The sequence below is a fragment of the Macaca fascicularis genome, chromosome 16 (genome assembly GCF_037993035.2).
Source record: "Macaca fascicularis isolate 582-1 chromosome 16, T2T-MFA8v1.1".
NCBI lineage: Eukaryota > Metazoa > Chordata > Mammalia > Primates > Cercopithecidae > Macaca > Macaca fascicularis.
The window spans coordinates 34,547,649-34,568,775 of record NC_088390.1 but is presented as its reverse complement, the minus strand read 5'-3'; the positions used below and the strand labels follow the sequence as shown (position 1 = coordinate 34,568,775).

The window sequence follows — 21,127 nt, the reverse complement described above, 5'->3', positions numbered from 1 at the left end:
CACGCCTGTAGTCCCAGCTACTTGGGAGGCAGAGGCAGGAGATCGCTTGAACCCGGGAAGCTCGGAGGTTGCAATGAACCGAGATCGCACCACTGCACTCCAGCCTGGGCGACAGAGCGAGACTCCATCTCAAAAAAAAAAAAAAAAAAAGACAAGAGTCAAAATATTTGATCAGGCATCTCAGCCTTCCTCTTAGCAGCCCTGCTAAGTGCCCTACACCCCTAGGGCAGGAAGTCAGCTGATGGACCTGGGAGAGAGGTTTGGAAAGCAAAGAGGGCCAGGCCTTTTTGCACACTGCGTCTCAACCCCCAGATGGACATGGGCCTAAAGCTGGGCCATCTCACACTGACTGGCAACTGGCAGATTTCAGACCCCAATGCCATCAGCCCACCATCACCCTTGACCCCACAACCAGCAAGAACAAAAAGACCAAAAGCCTGTTTCTTCCACCAGCCACGAGCACAGTTCCTCTTTTCCACCAGGAAAGCTGTAGTCATTGTGACGCCCTGTATACCACCCCCTCCAAGGAGGATTGGATTCAGTGTTGGTAGAGTGGCACCAAGCCAGAACCTAGTCAACCAACACGGAGCCAGAGGGAGAAGGCCTGGGGAGGGAGAACCTCAGTGGCGCTCAGCATCAACTGGCTTTGGAGTAGGGGCATGGGATGGAGCAGTCTCTTAGCTTCCCATCTGTTGATGAGGACCAGCAAGAATTTACAACAGGAACGCAGCTTCCATAGCACATTCAAGGAAGGGGAGCTGCCGCTCTGGGCTTGCCTGGCGGGAATTAGCTTATGTACCAAATTGTTTGTGACAGCGCTGAGCAGGAGGCACTGGCTTGTGGGGAGGAAGGCTTTTTTAAACAATTTGGTTAAAATGTTCAAATTGTCAACCCTGACTCTTGCCCTGGAGAGGAGGGCAGCTGCCTGCTGTTGACTCCCTGATGGCTGGAGCAGTGGAAGCCACTAAGAATGGCTAACGATCACCCAAGCTACAGGCAAGGGCAATCTCATGTGTCCGCAGCCCAAGGCAGAGAGAGACATGGAGTTTACCACCTCCCCAGCAGCCTCTGCCACTGCCCAGTGTCTTGATGAAACAGTATGGAAACCTGGCTGTCATTTATCCAGGTGTCTGCCTACCTGGCACAGGAATGTGGGCTTGGGGAGTGGAACCCCCACCTTAAAAAGAGGTGAGGCAATGGAAAGGACCAGAGGGCCCTGATTCAGCAATTTACAGCACCTCGGAGCTCGCCAGCAGCCTCTCATTTGCATCTGGATTCTAGCCCTGGCATCTGTCTCACCCCCCTCCGCTCACAAAGTAACCCCACTGTCTTTCCACAAAGCCAGGCGCTCGTTAGCCTAACGGCAGACCATAGCCCTGAGTGCCCAGAAATTTTATGTAAAAAATGAGAACCAAACCAGGCTCCCACTAATTTAGAATTGAAACAACCCCAAAGCTAAAATAACCCCAATTTTTTTCTATGTTACACAGTCATCAGTGAGCTTTATAATTTTGTCCTTACTTTGATAGGTCTATACTTTGTCCTATCAAAGTAAGACTCATTTATGTTCAGTCTAGTTTGTGTTAAATGTGTTTTGTGCTATCCTGATTCCTTTAAAAATGGTAATTCATTCATGAGAAATACGATAAGTATTAACCAGACTGCCCCATTCCTGAACCATTTTGCATAATTGAACATGTATTCTATCAGCCTCTTCCTTTCCCCCAGGGATAGAGACCAACATCTCTTCATACAACCCCTGGGCTCTCGCCCAAGCCAGCAGGAGAATTCAGGTTTGGTCTTGTGTGTGTGTTTTTTTCCTCTCAGGTCATCCAATCGAGTGGCTGGCAGGGTGAAGTCGTCCAAAGTCTTTGAGGTCTAAGAGTCCCAGATTCAAGTTTACATACTGGCTGTGTGGCCTTGAGGAAGATCCTTTCATCTTTTTTTACTGGCTTCCTCGTAATATTTCATAGGGTTATTGTGAACAATAAGATAGCCCATCTCACATGCCTAGGCCGTGTCTTACACAGAGGAGTGCTCAGTGACCAAATCTTGCCCTCTGCATCTCTCACTGCCACCTTGGGAAAAGCTAAGAAGAAGGTTCTTTCTGCAGAACCTTGACTCCTCCTCTTTTGGTTTGGGGTTAGAACTTTAAAAGGGCTAGTAAACAAAGGGCCTTTTCGCTTCTTAAGTCAGAATTATAGGCAGCAGGGAACATGGAACTCCTGCTTGCCCAAGTTGGAACCCTAGGATCTGGAGGCAGGGCTGCAGCTCCAGGGACCACGCTCAGTGTGGGGCACCAGTAGGAGAGGAGCCACACTGGGCTGTGTTTTCTCCAGTGGTGTTGAAATGAGAGTGCACTTGAACCAACAGAGGCAGTGGAGGCAGGAGGAGTAGGGAAAGGTGGTCCCAAGGCTTTGGGAGAAAAGAGAAGGTGAATGGAGCTGTGAGATGAGGTGGCCTCTTCACATCCGGGATAGCTGGAAGCCTCCAGAGCCAGTGGCCTGATGAAGACTCTGAGTTATGTTATTGTACCAAGAAAGGGGCTTTTCCCCTTGGGCCACCCTAAAACAGGTCTTCCCAGCCTCTCTTTCCTGAGCTTCCATTTCTTGTTAGTAGATGATGGCATGGTCAAAGGTAAAAATCCTCACAGGCCTCAGGGGAAAGGGTTCAGATCTGGGAGTATTTGACGGGGAAAGGGCCTCCTTCTCAGAAGGAATCTTTTTAGGAATTACTCGCCTAAGAGAGTCCCTACCCTAGACAAGTTGTAATCACCAGACCTCCAGTCTCCAGGCCAATGTGGTTCATGGACTGCCTGCTTCAGAGCCTTCTGGGGAAGGACTGAAAATGCAGAATTCCTGGGTTGTACCCAGGAGCCAGCGATTCAAGGTTTCTAAGAGGAAAGGCCCAGCAGCCTGCATCAGATTCTTATGCACGCTTGAGTCCGAGACTCACTGCTCTCAGCATCCCTTTCCTCGGAGCTTTAAAAGCTTCCAGAGTCGCCTTCCTCTTACCGCTTTGAGTATCTTCCAAGTAAGCCAAGGAAGGTTTTTACTTCACAATGTTTGGCTTTTGGGGAGTGCTCTGACGCAGCTTTGTGGGCCTCCAGAACCAAAGGCGTGAGTGCTTAATGGGGGAGTGTCATTTGTCCCTAACCTTATTCCTCTGTCCCTGCAGCCCCACCAGCTACTGGAAGTCCCTTGCCCCTGACCGGTCAGATGATGAGCACGACCCTCTCGACAACACCTCCAGACCCCGATACTCCCACAGCTATCTGAGTGACAGCGACACAGAGGCCAAGCTGATGGAGACTAACAAATAGCCCAGGGGAGTAGTTCGCAGCCCTTTCACCCCACGGCCTGTGGCTGCCTGGGCACCACTCCCAGGAAGTGGTGGGGCGCCGGTCTCCCCCACCCGACTGCTGATCTGCATGGGAAACACCCTGACCTCCTTCTGTCAGGGGGACTTTCCAGGCTATGGGTGTCTGATGTCTCCACGTGGAAGAGGTGGGGGAAAGAGGAGTTTCTGAAGAGAACTTTTTGCTCCTCTCTGCCTCACAATGCCAGATTCTTGGCTTCTACCCTGGGCCACCGTGGACAATGGCAGGTGGCCTGGCACTGCATGGCGCCAGCACATTGACCTCCCTCTCAGCTCCCTGCTCAGGGACGGTGGACAGGTTGCCTACTGGGACACTCTAGGTTGCTGGGTCCATGGGGAGGATTGGGGGAGGAGCAGCAATGCCTTCCCTCTCGTGTGGGGTGGGGGCTCTCTTCTTGGTGCCTGCTGTCTTTCTACTTTTTAATTTAAATACCCAACCTCTCCATCACAGCTGCATCCCTGAGAGTGGGAGGGGGCTGCAGGGGTAGCTGGGGCTCCCAAGAATGACTCGGGAATGTCATCTCCATCTTCACCCTTGAGAGAGCAGTCCTTTCTCTGTGCAGCTGGAGACATTGGTGAGCAGAGCCGGGTCTAGGTTCTTACGAATGAGTTCGGGAGGGGCTCTCCGGTACTGCTGGGCTGGGTTGAGCAAGCCTATACAGACAAGTGTGCGTGTGGACCATCCACACCTCCGGCCCCCACCCCACCCTCTTTGTCTCAGCGTGTTATGTGCAATGACCTATTTAAGATAAACCCATTCCAACTACAGCAGTTCAGGGCTGATCCAAGCACTGCCTCCCTCCTGCTCTGTCCAGGCAGCCTGGACCATAAACTCAACTTGAGAGGGAAGACTTGGGGTTGAGGGCTTGTCATCAGAAAAACTGAAGATGGAAGTTTTGGCCATTAGACATGAGTCCTCACTCTGTGTCCTGAGCCCATGTCATTCTTCTTCTTCCAACCTCCCTGCCCCCACACACTTACCCCAGACACAACACCATGTGGTCTGGAGGTCCCAGCCCCCACCCTAAAAAGGTTATCCCTAACAACTCCACCAGACTTGGGAGCCCAAGGGCAGTGCCTGGTGCTGCTCCCATCTGCCACCCCTCTTCTCTCCTGCAATTGGTTTGTACTCACTGGGCTGTGCTCTCCCCTGTTTACCCGATGTATGGAAATAAAGGCCCTTTTCCTCCTGGCTTCGCCGGTTTTCCTGCCTGCTCCTTCAGGCTCAGGTAAAGTCCAGATTGGTCCTGGGGGCGAGTGGGCAGAGGTGGGATTCTGATGGGAACTGTGAGGGCATCACTCTGGTCTCTGGCCTGCTCCCCAAAGTGTCAGACCAGTGCCAGTTAAAGAGCTTGGGCAGCTCATTTTGGGGCAGGGAGAGGTAGTGGGATGAGGGGATTGGCCAAGGAAGACACAAGCCCCACCTTTTATGTGAAGAGCCTAGGGACTGTGATTCAGGTTAGCAAGGGTAGCAGAGCCTCCAAACCTCATCCTCCCTGGCCTCCACAAGGGAATGTTGAGGTCCCTCTGATTGTTAAATCTTACCAATTACAGAGATTCTATCTTCTCTTCCTCTCTCTCTCTCCTTTTTTTTCTTTCTTTTCTTTCTCTCGCTTTCATTCGTTCGTTCATTCTTTTTCTTTCTTTTTGGATTCAAGCCCTTCTCATTAGAACATTTTTTAAAAGCTTAATTTTAGCCATTTCAAAGGTGACTTTTTGATCAAAACTTGGCAGAACTAGCTCAGGCCCACAGGGCAACGTGAGTAGGTTGGGAGTGCTGTCTCTGCCCTGCTCAGTTCCTATCTTCATGCCCCTCTCCGTGCTTTGTTCCTTCATTGACAGCTAAGAGGCAGCTCATGCAGAAAGGCAAGAAACAAACGACACCCCTCCTCCTATTCTACCTTCTACCTTCTCATTCTGTAATGTGGCCAGTTATAATCCCTGAATGAATAAAGTAGTTTGGACAGATCGGTGGGAAAAGATAGCAAACAGCCCAAGTGCCGAGGCTCTGGTAATGTCAGCCCTCCAGAAAGAGTCCAAAAGGGAAGAAGGGAGAAAAGTCTCCCCCAAAATGAATGGGACAGAGTGTGAAGTGGATCCGTCTTGAACGGAGACTGCCCCCTCCACTGCCCCACGATAGAATAGAGAAGAGGATAGAGACAATAGTAAAAGGGAAGTTACTTTTTTTTCTTCTGGAGACAGAGTCTTGCTATGTCGCCCAAGCTTGAGTGTAGTGGCGCGATCTCAGCTCACTGCAACCTCCACCTCCCGAGGTTCAAGCGATTCTCCTGCCTCAGCCCCCCGAGTAGCTGGGACTTAACAGACATGTACCACCACGCCCGGCTAATTTTTGTATTTTTAATAGAGACGTTGGGCACCATGTTGGGCAGGCTGGTCTCGAACTCCTGACCTCAGGTGATCTGCCTGCCTCGCCTCCCAAAGTGCTAGGATTACAGGCGTGAGCCACTGTGCCTGGCCTAAGTTACTTTTTTTTTTACAAAAAAATAATTTTAAAAAGGCTGCTAGCTTATGTTCAGTTCTGTCACTCTCATCTTTTATTCCTGTTTTCACATAGCGTGGTACATTTTCTGTTTCTACTAGGAACTAGTGTGACAAACTCCCTGCCACCTTTAGATGAATGCCCAAATCTGTTCACTCATACTGAGTCAAGCCTCTGGTTAACTGGAAACTCCAACATCAACCTCCAATAACCCGGCCTGGGGTAAAAAGCTTTGTTCAAGTCAGAAAACATATTCATTTGCTTAACAGTTGAGAAATATTTCATGACTGCCTGCTGTGCCTAGGCCCTATTTTGGGTGCTGGTGATGGGTAAGGTCCCTTCCTTCATAAAGTGGAGGGAGGTAGACACAAAATACATGCTGCACCTGCTAGTATGTGTAAGCTTGGAGTAGGTAGAGAGGAACACATCATAGTATCCATCCTCCGGGGATTTGTGGATGAGGGCTGGAGCAGACCCATGTGGAAATAATTACATAAGGCCTAACAAGGACAAAGAAGTTGCTTTGGACTTATTATGGAGGGAGATACTCTCTCTGGCGGGGAGAATTGGGAAAGCCTCTAAAAGGAGCTGCTATTTTGATAGGGACTTGAAAATAGCACTTCCACAGGTAGAGTTGCTGGGAAAGGCATATTGAGAAGAAGAAGAGTTTAAGCAAAGGTCCCGGGGCAAAAGAGAGGTGGTGGTAGAACATGCCACAGGCTGGCTGTGCATTGTCACATGACCAGTGCTTCTCCAAGTTTCAGCTGAGAAGGAGACAATTCCCTTGGCCCCAGAGGAGTCCAGGAGCCTTTAGGGCCACCAAAGCCAATGTTTATTTTGGGTGTACCTTGAAAGCTCTGCTGTTGACCTTACCTGTATGTTCATGGTATCCCTAGTCCTTAAGATGTTGCAGAATGCAAATCTGGCCCTTTGCCAGGCTCAAAGCCAGCCTGCTAGATCCTCCTCTATAACTGCAGATCCCCGGGATTGTTCTGACTCCTGAATGAGAGGCAGGGGCGGGAACCAGTGCCCCTCTGGGACTCCCCATGGTGCCCAGTCTGTGCCCATAAACAACAGTGGCAGGCAGTGACCCCTAAATGGTCTTCTTTTGTCTTTGTGTCTCCTTGGCAGATTATCCCAGTTGTCCTTCCCCCATCCTCCACCCCCTTGCCTGGTGGCACAGACACTTAGCGATTTGCTCCTTAATTGTCCCCCAGCTAGGCTGCGCAGATGCTGCTCTTTAATCTCTCCTGATAAATGAATCGCACCGCTCCTTTAATCATATGTTCATATCCAAGCCAATTTGAATCAATTTGGCAGGGAGCGTGTTGCAAGAGATGCCATGACTGCTGTTTCTCCCCCAGGGCCCTGGAGCCAGAGCGGCTGCTGTCCTTACCCTCAGCAAAGAGCCCAGGAGGCCCATCCAGGGAAAGGATCACCTACCTGAATAGTGGGGACTTTTCAAAGTCATTTAATTCGTTCCTGACCTCCAAGCAGGCCATGTGGGACTGGAGGGAGATGGATTCCCAAAGGCCTCAGAAGTGGGAGGGGGATCAGTCCCTTGCCTGCCTTGGTCACTGAATAAAGGGCCCCATTATCATCCCTGGGAGAAAGTACTGCCTTAAATCTAACCCTAATCTCTTCTGTTCCCTGTTCATTTCCACTGCACCGGATCTCTGGGAAGCTGGAACACTTCATCACCTTTTTTATAACAACACATTCCAGACAAGTCTATGGTAATTTGTCCTTGCTTGCTTCTACTGGCGGCCACCCCGACTCCTTCCATCTTTCCCTAGGACATATTTTCTAAAACCTCCAGCCTGGTGGGCAGTCCAACACGTTTGGTAATGTACCAAGCTCTTCTGCCTTTGAGGCTGCTGGCTTTTCACCTCCAGAGTGGTGCCCATGTGCAGTAGGGAAAACAAAGCAAAAATAGACAAAACCTGCCAAACTGAGTTCTGCTTCTAGCACTGCGACCTTGGAGAAGGGGCTTAACCTGTCAGGCCTCAGTTTCCCCAACTGTGAAACAAGGTAGTACTGCTGGCAAGAAACTTCTGGCTTCTAAATTCAGAGCTCCTTACCGCAGCCAAAAGAATCTCCCACGCCCTCCCCCTTCATCCCGCTAGTGAGGAACTGGAGGGACTGATGGGTGGTGCCAGTGGGGCTTCGAGATCCGGGTGCTGTGGAAGAAACGTCGCACATTCTCCATCGGGAGTTAGTTTCCATTCAGCCACTCGGTTGAATCTCAAGGTCCTCTCATTTCCTCTTCCCTAGTCCGCTCTGCCAGTCCAGGCGGTGCCCGATCATTCACTGGGAAACCGAACGCTCATTAGCATATTCATAGATATTTGCATATCCCCTGTTCTTTGGCGTGCGTAGCCCTCTGGTCCCGCCCCTGCCTGGAGGGTCTTTACGCACTTCCCAGAAGCCACGCCCCTTAAAAGGGCAATGGGTTTTCAAGCCCCTGACGGGCCGCCCATCTACATTGCCCTTTTAATGATTACAGCGGCATTAGGACCGGTCTACTCTCCCAGCAACCCAGAAATACTGTTTCCCGCCACTTGGAAGTCTTCGGCCTGAGCTGAGGCCCAGGGCCAGTGACTGGGACTGAGAGGCCCCTTCCTACCCTGTCAGTAGTGAGAGGAGGGTTATAAGACCAACAATTGGCGGGGCGTGGTGGCTCACGCCTGTAATCCCAGCACTTTTAAGAGGCAGAGGCAGGTGGATCACCTGAGGTCAGGAGCTCGAGACCAGCCTGGCCAACATGGTGAAACCCCCGTCTCAACTAAAAAAAATACAAAAATTAGCCGGGCGTGGTGGCAGGCACCTGTAATCCGAGCTACTTGGGGGGCCGAGGCAGGAGAGTGGCTTGAACCCGGGAGGCAGAGATTGCAGTGAGCCAAGATCATGCCATTGCACTCTGGCCTGGGGGACAAGAGCAAGACTTAGTCTCAAAAAAAAAAAAAAAAAAAAGGTCAAAAACAGTTCCCATTTGTTGAGCACTTACTATGATGGCCCCAGCGCTTATGCACTTTGCCCTACAAAATTTCATTTCACCTCCATCACAACTCTGTGACGACGTCATCCTGGAGAGAAAACTGAGTCTGAGGGGTGATGTCATCTTTCTAAGCAGAGTCCTCAACTTGCTTCCAGCAGCTGGCCAAGCGTCTCCTAACTATTCTGGCCTTGGCAGAGGATGCAGTGAGAGGCAAGAAAGCAAAGAATCACTGCCGTAGTCCTCATCTCAAATCGCGTGTGCTTGGCATTCGCCAAGGCCTGGCCTCAGAAAGGAAACGCTTTTTGGCAATTTGGGGGGAAAATATCTACTTCACATTTGCGTCGCTCTTCACAATTTTCAGAGCATCCCCCATACATTATCACATTTTCACTTCACTCCCACTGTGCCAGCAATATGAAAAACAGTTCCACATCGCTCAGAATGCATATTTTAAGCTATATTCACTTCAGTCTAATTTCATTACAGTACAACAACAATCCAGACCATTCCCTGCTATTTGATCTGGGAGGAAAGATTTCCAGAGCAGTAGCCATTTTGGAGTTAATAAGGATGCCGGATGTGTTTAGAAGGAATTTGTACAGAGAAATTGAGTCTTCTGTAGTGTGAGCCCCAGTGATGGGTCATATACATAAGGGAAATTCCAAAAAGAGTGTGTGCTTTGTGACTGAAGTCAGTGACATAAATCCCCCAGTGGAATACTTATATGTGCAGATAGAATTTGCTGTAGATATCAAAAGTCAGCTATGACAGTTTTACCAAAAAAGAAAATTCAAAAAGGATATTATGTTTTGACACTATCCAACCAAATTATATTTGAAGTGGCTTAAGAGTCAAAGAGTTTCCACATTTTAATAAATTTTTATATGTTTTGTGCCACATCTATGATCTGACTAGATTAGGAAAAGCAGCAAATGGATTTGGGAAAGAGAGGACACTAGGGAATTTGAAAATGGAAATTAAGAAAAAAAAAAAAAAGTTAAGGCTGAGGTGGGTGGATCACCTGGGGTCAGGGGTTCAAGACCAGCCTGGCCAACATGGTGAAACCCCGTCTCTACTAAAAATACAAAAATTAGGCTGGGCGCGGTGGCTCACGCCTGTAATCCCAGCACTTTGGGAGGCCGAGGCGGGTAGATCACGAGGTCAGGAGATCAAGACCATCCTGGCTAACATGGTAAAACCTCGTCTCTACTAAAAAAAATTCAAAAGATTAGCCAGGCGTGGTGGCGGGCGCCTGTAGTCCCAGCTACTCGGGAGGCTGAGGCAAGAGAATGGCATGAACCCAGGAGGTGGCATGAACCCAGGAGGTGGAGTTTGCAGTGAGCAGAGATCGCACCACTGCACTCCAGCCCAGGTGACACAGCAAGACTCTTGTCTCAAAAAAAAAAAAAAAGGCCGGGCGCAGTGGCTCAAGCCTGTAATCCCAGCACTTTGGGAGGCCGAGACGGGCGGATCACGAGGTCAGGAGATCGAGACCATCCTGGGTAACACAGTGAAACCCCGTCTCTACTAAAAAAAATACAAAAACTTAGCCGGGTGAGGCGGCAGGCGCCTGTAGTCCCAGCTACTCGGGAGGCTGAGGCAGGAGAATGGTGTGAACCCGGGAGGCGGAGCTTGCAGTGAGCTGAGATCCGGCCACTGCACTCCAGCCTGGGTGACAGAGCGAGACTCTGTCTCAAAAAAAAAAAAAAAATTAGCTTGGTGTGGTGGTAGGAACCCGTAATCCCAGCTACTCAAGAGGCTGAGGCAGGAGAATCACTTGAATCTGGAAGGCGGAGATTGCATTCAGCCGAGATCATGTTAAAAAAAAATCTCTGTATGGGGAAGATATAGCCAATAGCTTCAGAAACATTAGGACTTTGAAAGATAGGTGAGTGACAGGCAGCCAGGCAAATATAAAATTGCATGTGATGAAAGAGGTCTCATGGCTCATCTTAACCCTGGGACCTGGCATCAATTGTAGGTTGGCACCCTTGCTTGAGGACTGCTGGGGGACTACTGTCCAAGGAAGAGTGACCCTAGTGAGTGCACTCCCTGGTAGGTTCTGCCCTGGAAGCACAGGTCTCATGGCCTGCCTTTGTGGGTTCCGGAGCACATCTGTGGGAGCTACTGTTTCTGGTGGAAACATACTCAGTCACTGGGCAGGTTTTAATAGTAGAAAGGAGCTTCTCCCAGGAACTGACAAAATAAGCCTAGAGAACCAACTAGAAAGTGAGGCAGTCTTACAGCTCTGTTAATGGGTTCCTAAGGTTACATATAGACATGACAAAAGTAGATGGGAAAACACAGATCAATAAATAAATATTAGAAGGGACCTCTGAAAACTGTAAGTAGTTTTATTTGGGGATGTGGGGTTACAGATGAAGTAGTGTGCTTTCAATACCAAGTTTTCATACAGTTTTTAAAAGTCAGTACAGATGTGTGTAGCAACACCAAAGAAGGCCCCAAAGTGTCATATTAGCTTGAGTATAAGAGTCACTTCTATCCCAACATTTCATATACAGAAATCATAGCAGGCAGTGGGCGGGGGTTGGTAAACCGTGTGGCAAAGCTGCTTAGAAACTGCTTAGATCCCTTGCTCAGGGAAAGCCATTCTTAAAGCAGCAGGCTTCTCTTGGCATGGCTGAGAGGGAAGCTGGAAGAGGAACAGATTGGAGGGTGGAACATGAACAGGGTATTTAGGGGAGGCGAGCAGGGCGGATGAGACAAGAGCATCTAGACCAAGCCCTCCCACGCAGCCGGGAGCCCTGCAGGTGATGGGTTGAGGTGAGGATGTTTTTGTTAAAGGGACTGGCAGTAGGGTTGGGCTGAGAAGCCAAGAGTTGAGAGGGTCATTTAGGATATCTGTGTCATAGTGATATACTTCTTTTTTTTTTTTTTTTAAGATCTGCAAGCAGGGGGACATGGCTTACTGGCCAGACTTTGTGCCTGGCTGGTAGATTTGTGCTTCTAACACATGGTTCCATCTGAGAAGGTATAGCCCCTTAGGGAAGTGTTGTTGCCAAGTTGAGTGACCAGTGAGTTTCTCTGAGAAATTGGAAAATGCGGGATCCCTAGTAAAATGGGAAACTCGGGGGTTAAGGCATCCTGGAAGGTCTGGGAGGAGCAAGTCCCCTGGGGTGTTGGTGTGATCTCCCTCTCCCTCCTCACCCCCAACTCCTTGCTCCCCAGTAGAAATCAGCTACAAATCTCAGCTTGTTGGGAACAGATGGCCTTGGCTGACGAATAAACCACCGCAGGCTGCTCCACCTGTTCTCAGGCTGGAATAATCAGCTCGAGACAAACATCAGCGCTGAAATAACTCATGGCAGCGGGTGATGCGCAGGCACTGATTCCAAAAATCTCTTAAACAGCCCCTCCAACTCTCTCCCCTCCCCAGCCCCTAGAGGCCATGGGGGAAGGTAATAGAACACAAAAGACAGATAGCGCCCCAAACTGAGCAGGAGGCCGGAGCTGGTAGTGCCACCAGCGGAAATGGGTGGAGGACAGGGCTGAGATATGTGGTGGAGTGGGGACATCCACTTCAGTGGGGCAGGAAATAATTTCTCAGGAGCACGTAGAGAACATGGGCATTCCTGTGTTGGTCCATGGCCAAGGCTGAGAAGACTCAACTAGTCCGGGATGGTAGATACCTGAGAATTTAGGATTCATTTGATTTGTTCATTAAAGGAGTGAACTGCAAGTAGGGTCAAGCTACCAGGGAATCTCTCAGCAGCTCACACAGTTCTGGCAGCAACCACTGGGGTCTTCTCCCGCTCCCTCTGTCGATGGGTGTCTGGGTGCCCACAGTTGTACAGATTTGTGTTCAGCCTCCCCCAATTCCCGATGAACTCAGCTGGGCTAACATTCCCTGGCACTAGCAGATGAGCCCGTCGGAGGAGTGACAGTGCAGGGAAGCAGTGGTGATGGGCAGTGGGGGATGCCAACTGAGATGGGGGTCTGAATCCCTGTGGAGCTGGTCAGGAGAGGGCAGGGAGGCAGAGAAGAAGCTGACTGTTTGCATTGGTTGCCTCAGGCAGCTGGCTCCCTCAGTCTGGCCTCCAGGCCTGGTACACAAAGCAGAGGACTCCAGAGGCTGTGTGGGCTTACAGCGAAGCAGCTTGAAGAGCCCTCCAAACCCCAAGTTGCATTTTTAAGTGCCAGTTATTCTTTCCCCAGTGTCCTGCCTAGGGCCCAGGACATTGGAGACTGAGCCCTCCCCTCTTACTTAGGGTCCTGCAAACCTGTTCTCCTCCAAGCTGGTTCTGCCCACAGAGGTGCCGAGGTAGCGCCTGTCCTCGTAAGTGGCTGGCTCTGAGGTTCTCACCCCTGGCTGTTTCGGTTTATATACAAAAAGTTTTAAAAAATAGTATAATGAATGAACCTGTTGATATGGTTTGGCTGTGTCCCCACCCAAATCTCATCTTTAATTGTAGTTCCCATAATCCCCATGTGTTGTGAGAGGGACCTGGTGGGAGGTAATTGAATCATGGGGGCGGTTACCCCCATGCTGTTCTTGTGATAGTGAGTGAGTTCTCACGAGATCTGATGGTCTTGTAAGGGACTTTTCCACTCTTCGCTCTGCACTCATTCTCTCCTGCCACCCTGTGAAGAGATGCCTTCCATCATGATTGTAGGTTTCCTGAGGTATTCCCCAGTCATGCAGAACTGTGAGTCAATTAAACCTTTCTTTATAAATTACCGAGTCTCGGATATTTCTTCATAGCAGTGTGAGACTGGACTAATACACCTGTTTTACCCATCAAGCAGCTTCAACAGTTATCACACCTCAGGAGGCTGAGACGGGAGGATTCCTTGAGCCCAGGAGTTCAAATTCAGCCTGGGAAACACAGTGAGACCCCCGTATCTTAAAATATATATATAATTTAATTTTTTTTTTGAGACGGAGTCTCATTCTGTTGCCCAGGCTGGAGCACAGTGGCAAGATCTCAGCTTACTGCAGCCTCTGCCTCCCAGGTTCAAGTGATCCTCCTGCCTCAGCCTCCTGAGTAGCTGTGATTACAAGCACATGCCACCATGCCTGGCTAATTCTTGTATTTTTTTTAGTAGAGACGGAGTTTCACCATGTTGGCCAGGCTGGTCTCCAACTCCTAACTTCAGGCGATCCACCCGCCTCAGCCTCCCAAAGTGCTGGGATTACAGGCATGAGCCACCATGCCGTCCTTAATGTAATTTAAAATAAGAAAAATTAAAACAGTTATCAACAGGGAATCTTGCTTCATTGGCAACCCTGCCCACTTCCCCATTCTTTTCACTGTATTATTTTGAAGCTGACAGACATGATGTCATTTCACCAGGAAATAGTTGAGTATTCCTCAAAGAAAAGAAAATGAGGCCAGGCACGGTGACTTACATCTGTAATCCCAACAGTTTGGAAGACCAAGGCAAGCAGATCACTGGAGCCCAGGAGTTTGAGACCAGCCTGGGCAACATAGGGAGACCCCATCTCTACAAAAAATAAAAATAATTAGCTAGGTTGAGGTAGAAGGATCACCTGGGAGGTCAAGGCTGCAGTGACCTGTGATGGCACCGTTGCACTTCAGCACTTCAGCCTGGGCAACAGAGTGAGAGGCTGTCTTGAAAAGAAAAGAAAAGAGAAAAAAATAAATGAAAATAAAAGGACTTTTTTTTTTTTTTAGATGGAGTCTCGCTCTGTCGCCAGGCTGGAGTGCAGTGGCGTGATCTCGGCTCACTGCAACCTCTGCCTCCTGGGTTCAAGCAAGCCTCCTGCCTCAGCTTCCCAAGTAGCTGGGACTATAGGCACATGTCACCATGCCCAGCTAATTCTTAGTATTTTTCAGTAGAGACGGGGTTTCACCATGTTAGCCATGATAGTCTCCATCTCTTGACCTCATGATCCGCTCCCCTCGGCCTCGCAAAGTGCTGGGATTACAGGCATGAGCCACCGCGCCCGGCCGACTTTTTTTTTTAAATAGAGACAAGATCTTGCTCTTTTGTCCTGGCTGGAGGGCAATGGCATGATCATAGCTCACTGCAGCCTCAAACGCCTGGTCTCAAGTGATCCTCCCACCTTGGCCACCCAAAGCACTGGGATTACAGATGTGTGACATCACACCCAGCCAGAAAATGACTCTTCAAAAAACATAATCACAATACTCTTATCACACCTAAAAAAGATCAATAATTCCTTAATACAAAATTTCCAATGTTTAAACTTCCCTGATTTTATTATATATTATATATATTTTAAATTTTACATTTTATAATATATATTATATATTTATGTAAAATATATAATATATATTTTAAAATTGGTCTGTTTAGGATCCAAATAAAATTGAAGAGCTTTTTAAAAAATATGGTGCCTAGGGCCTTCTCCCGCGGCGATTCTGATTTAATTGGTCTTGGGTGGGTCCCAAGCATCATCTTTTTAAAGCTCCCCAGGTGGTTATAATGTGCAGCCAGGGTTGAAAAATGCTCTGCCTTTCCCCCTACCAGCTTCCCGCCAACTCCTCCATGTTCGTGCTGTTAAATACTTCTCCCCGTTTCTGATCAGCTGATCAGGCAGCTCCCAGAGCTGCTCAGATCAGGTGAGGGCTGCCCATCTTCTCCAGGTTCCTCTTTCAAGGTGGGTGCTAACTCTCTGTGAACACAGCATTCCCTTTCCCTCCAGATTCTCATACCATGTGCACCTGTTCCTATTTCTTTCTCCCCTAATAGACCTGGTGCTTGTTCCTGCCTTGCAAGTGTAGCAGATTTTTTTTTTTTCTTTTCTTTTTGCCTGAAAATAGCAAAATTCCTGCCTCAGGAAAAACTGAGAACTTCCTTGGGGGCTGTACTCACTTGGCTGCTCCAGCGCCTCAGTGCCGTGCTGGAGCTGAGCATAGGGCCTGCTGGTGGTCTTGGCAGCAGATGTAAGGGAACCCAGGGATTCGAGTGGGACTCGAACCTGGCACATTTCGAGGAATCTAAGAAACTTTTCTCTCCTGAAGATGTTGGCCCCAGGAGCATTTTGGAGAGTGATGCCCGCATCCCTAGCTCTGTGCCTTTGCTCGCAGCTGTGAGCCTGCCTTCCCACGGCTGCTGTTTCCGTTCTCCAGCCCTCAACCCCTTCACTCCACTTGCCTTTTGAACTTGTTCCTCTCTCCCATGCCACCCCCATTCCATGCATCACTGAATGTTGGTGAAACAAATCTAGTCTAAAATAATGAGCAATCAACTACCCCGATGCTTGGGGGCAGGCTGGGCAGGGGCTGGGGGAAGGGGTAGGAGCTGAATCATTTATAAAGCTTAATAAAGATGCAGATGAGCAGTGCTAACTAGGAACCCCAGAGCTGGGCTTATTCATTATTCAAAGTTATGTAAATATCATGGGTCCTGCCTGTTAGAATCCCACCCCTTGTCTCTGCAGCTCCTCCAGGGCTGACAGATCCAGCCCACCTTGGTCCTCCCCCATTCTCCCTAATCCAGGTGCCTGCATTATCCCTGCCTTAGGCCCAGATATTTATTTCAGACCCTACCCCCAGGGTAATAAAAATCTTAGACCCCCCTTTCCAGCCAGCAGTAGTCCAGAAGTTTTGAGGGGAGGCCCTGGGCTTCAGATGAGCCTCTACAGGCCCAAATAGTGGAGCTTCTCATTTTTTAAAAAAGATTTCCAAGGAAAGAATGTAAGTGTGCTTATCTACATGTTTTAGTATCTCACAAATCTACCTAATGGGATGGATTTCCTGAAGTGTAAGTTTAATCCCTCTTGCTGCACTAAAAGCCCACCACTTAAAAAACCAAATTCTCTTTCCATCACTCTCCTGAGAAGAAAATGCAGGCATGGAGTTACTTTGCAGCCAACTGTCTCCAGACTGACTCAGCCATGTTGCCGCCTCTGGCCTTTCTAGATAGTTGACTCTCCTTCCTGGGTACACTCACATTCCTTAAGCTCTAAAACCCATTCTGGGATGCCAAACTCTGCTAGGGTCTAAACTGGTACTGAGGATAGTATATACCTCCTCCTCTCCCTACCACGATCCCTGACTGGTACTTCACGATCACCTGGGTCTTAGAACTCAAATTACTTTGCCCTGACTCTCCTCCCTCTTTGCCAGTCTTTCCCCATTTCCCCACCATCTCCTCATCTTTTGGCGAGGCTGATATGAAAAATTGGGTCAGAGTCACGAAGGCATCGATTGCCTCTGCTCTCCCTTCTTTCCTGGCCTGGCTTTCTTTCCTCCCGCCCCCAATCTATTTTCAGCCTGCCTCTGCTTTCCTCAGTCTGCTTGCCAACCAGGCCAGCCTGTTTCTCTTCATTGCCCTTATCTCTCCCCTGCAGGCTGTGCAGACCCCAGCTGCCCTTCCAGAGGTCTCTCTTCTTGCCTGCCCGATTGATTTTGATTTTCTTCCATCTTGAAGATCTGTACGGCGCGTCTGAAAGGGGATGTCTGGCCACGCTCAGGCAGAAGGGAAGCAGAGAAAGAATACTGGTTGGTCTGCTTTGGAAAATCCTTTGATATAACTGAAACCCTCAAGTTGTCCTGGGACTCCTTCTACAATGACTTTTGCTTTCCTCGAGGCCCAGAGACTGTTCCCAACATCTCCTCTACTATCCCACCCCACCCCACCTAAGAATGGCTGGTTTCCTCCTACTTGGGCACTCTGGGCCCATTTCCTTTGGTCTTAGGGGTGCGTGGCATCCCTGGGGGTCCTGGCCTGCCTCGTGGTCTGCACATTGCCAGTCTCTACTTTCCCAGCTTCTTGTCTCTCTCCCTTCTTCGCTGGCCCCATCCATCCCCCGACGCCCATCCTCCCTCACTCACCCCCCTGCCTCCTCCCACTCTTTCCTGGGCTCATCCGGAGAGGCCTCCACCAGCTGAGGCAGGACTTGGGAGCAGCCCCCACTCGTCCTTTCTCAGCCTCCGGGAGACACTGGTCCCTCCTTTAGCTGCCACCAACAAGCTGAATAAGGCTGGATATTTTGGAAGGGGAGCTGCAGCTGGCTGGGGGAGGGGGTGGCACTGAGAAGCCAGAGGGAACTGCGGGCAGCTGTGGGGTGAGAGGGGGCATTCTGAGCATCTTAGCTTCCCAACTTTCTTGGCTTGGGAGCTGGTGGAATCTTATTCTGGTCCTTCTCTGTGTCTCACTTGTCTGTCCCCGCCAGTGATAACACAATATCTTGCTTTACAACTCATCACATTCTTTCACTTGTGTCCAAAGGCCTGCATGGCTCACTCCTTCTCCTTCAAGTCTGTTCAAAGGCCCTCCTCTGTGAGTCTTCCTCTGACCACCCACCTGAAAGGTCAGACCCTCCCCCAGCTTTCCCTGTCACCTCCTCATCACCTGCCTCTGTTTTGTCCCCAAAGCATTTATCACCTTCTAATTTATAATTACTCACGTGAATTGCCTATGTGTCTCCTTCTCACTGGACTGTAAGCTTCGTAAGAATGAGATTTTTTTTTTAGGCCAGGTGCAGTAGCTCACACCTATAATCTCAACACTTTGGGAGGCCAAGGCGAGTGGATCACTTGAGGCCAGGAGTTCAAGACCAGCCTGGCCAACATAGCGAAACCCCGTCTCTACTAAAAAAAAAAAAAAAAAAAAAAAAAAAAGCAGAAAAATTAGCCAGGCGTGGTGGCACATGCCTGTAATCCCAGCTACTCAGAAGGCTGAGACAGGAGAATCACTTGAACCCAGGAGCTGGAGGTTGCAGCGAGCTGAGGTTGCACCACCGCACTCCAGTCTGGGCAACAGAGTGAGACTGTGTCTCAAAAAAAAATTTTTTTTTAATGAGATTTTTAAAAAAATTATGGTCGAAAACACGTAACGAAATTGACCATCTTAACCACTTTTAAGTGTACAGCTAAGTGGCATTAAGTACATTCACACTGTTGTGCAACCAATCTACAGAACTCCTTTCATCTTGCAAAACTGAAAATCTGTACCCATTAAACAAATCCCCATTTCCTCCTCCTCCCAGATCCTGGCAACCGCTATTTACTTTCTGTCTCAATGACTCTGACTACTCTAGATACCTCATATGTATGAAGTGAAATAATACTACTTGTCTTTTTGCGACTGGCTTATTTCACTTAGCATAATGTCCTCAAGTTTAATCCATGTGGTAGCATGTATCTGAATTCCCTTTATTTATTTATTTATTTATTTATTTTAGACAGGATCTTGCTCTGCCGCTTGGCTCACTGCAACCTCCACCTCCCAGGTTCAATTGATTCTCATGCCTCAGCCTCCCAAGTAGCTGGAATTACAGGCTTGTGCCACCACACCTGGCTAATTTTTTTTTCCTCGCTCTGTTGCCAGGCTGGAGTGCAGTGGCACAATCTTGGTTCACTGCAACCTCTGCCTCCTGGGTTCAAGCAATTATCCTGCCTCAGCCTCCCGAGTAGCTGGGACTACAGGTGTGTGCCACCACACCTGGCTAATTTTTGTACTTTTAGTAGAGACAGGGTTTCACCATGTTGGCCAGGATGGTCTCGATCTCTTGACCTCCTGCTCCACCTGCCTCAGCCTCCCAAAGTGCTGGGATTACAGGCGTGAGCCACTGCACCCTGCCTAATTTTTGTATTTTTAGTAGAGACAGGGTTTCGCCATGATGGCCAAGCTGGTCTCCAACTCCTGGACTCAAGTGATCTACCTGCCCTCGGCCTCCCAAAGTTCTGGGATTACAGGTGTGAGCCACTGTGCCCAGCCTGAATTCCCTTTATTTCTAAGGCTGAATAACATTACATTGTATGTACATACCACATATTGTTTATCCATTCATCCATCCATGGACGCCTCAGTTGTTTCTACCTCTTGGCCATCGTGAATAATGCCGCTCTGAACAGGGGTGTATAAATAACTCTTTGAGATCCTGTTTTCCGTTCTTTTGGGCATATACCAGAAGTGTAATTGCTGGATCATATGGTAATTCTATTTTTAATTTTTTGAGGAACAACCATGCTGTTTTAGAACAGGGATTTTTATCTGTTTTATTCACTGATGCATCTATGGTGCCTACATAGTGCCTGGCACATAATAGAGGCTCACTCAATATTTGTGTTTTGAACAAATGCATGAATGAATGATCTTATTTGATCCTCACACACCCCTGTGGAGCTGGTCAGCATTATTATGCCCATTTACAGATATAATACTCCCATTTTACAGAGGCTGAGGTTCAGGGAACCATCTGAGATCACACAAAAAGCAGATTTGGCGTGGGGTTGACAGGTTTGGCTGGCATTTTTTTTTTTTTTAAGACTGAGTCTCGCTGTGTCACCTAGGCTAGAGTGCAGTGGCGCTGTCTCGGCTCACTGCATCCTCTGCCTCCTGGGTTCAAGTTATTCTCCTGCCTCAGCCTCCTGAGTAGCTGGAACTACAGGCGCTCGCCACCATGCCCAACTAATTTTTGTGTTTTTAGTAGAGACGGGGTTTCGCCACATTGGCCAGGCTGGTCTCAAACTGCTGACCTCAGGTGATCCACCCCCCTCAGCCTCCCAAAGTGTTGGGATGACAGGCGTGAGCCACAGCGCCCGGCCTTGGTTACTTTTTATAACACACTGGAGAATTAGTGCTAATACACATGCCTAGGACCTTAAGGACTCAGGCAGTTGAAGAGCTATTTCCTCTGTGTTGTATTTCCTTTGGGGCTATTTGTACTGTCATTCTCACTGCCTGCTCCTCCCCACTCTGTGATTCCCCCTAACACATCCTGCCCGCCCAGTCCCAGTTTTTCTCTCTAGAGCATTTTAACTCCTGTTCTGGGGCGGAACTGGCCCAATCTGGAGATCCTCCAGGTGGATTTCATCTGAGTGCATCCAAACTTGCTCGAGTCCCTGTTTCCACCCCTCACCCCTCCACCCACCCTGGGATGGTTATAAGCCTGTTCCCTTCCAAAGCAATTAGTGCAAGGAGGCCAGCCGACTCGGTGCTAATGCTGTTTCATTAAGTGGGAGCAATCCTAATGATAATAAAATGGCACATTTAACATTCAAACATTGAACAGGGTTTCTAAGCGAGTGTGTCTCTCTCTTTCTTTCTGGTATAACAGCTCCATCTTCATAAGGACCTGACAATACACCTTAATGAGAGACTGGGGAGCTGAGCTCTTCACACAACCAGAAAGGGGGTGAGGAGGAGACAAAGAATCCAGAGAAAGGGGGTACAGCGCATTGAGGGGATAAAGACTCCAAGGGTTCCTGGGTTAATGGATTCTGTGGTGCTAATTTAGACAATTAGAGCCTGGAAGAAATGAGGTCACACAGAAAAGAAAGCCCACTACAGAC

The 21,127-nt window shown here is 49.0% G+C and overlaps 1 protein-coding gene across 21 annotated transcripts in view; it reads left to right on the top strand.

Moving 5' to 3' along the window:
• The window catches only part of MYO18A (myosin XVIIIA), a 106,646-nt gene extending 102,074 nt beyond the window's left edge, over positions 1-4,572 (top strand). For all 21 annotated transcript variants that reach the window (XM_074018906.1, XM_005583300.5, XM_005583299.5 and 18 more), the window contains one exon: positions 3,178-4,572. Coding sequence is in view for 3 of the 21 variants with exons in the window: in XM_005583300.5 (XP_005583357.3) it covers positions 3,178-3,322 (145 nt within the window). In the remaining 18 variants the exon portion in view is untranslated. The remainder of the gene's footprint in view (positions 1-3,177) is intronic.
• Positions 4,573-21,127: the final 16,555 nt, after the last annotated feature.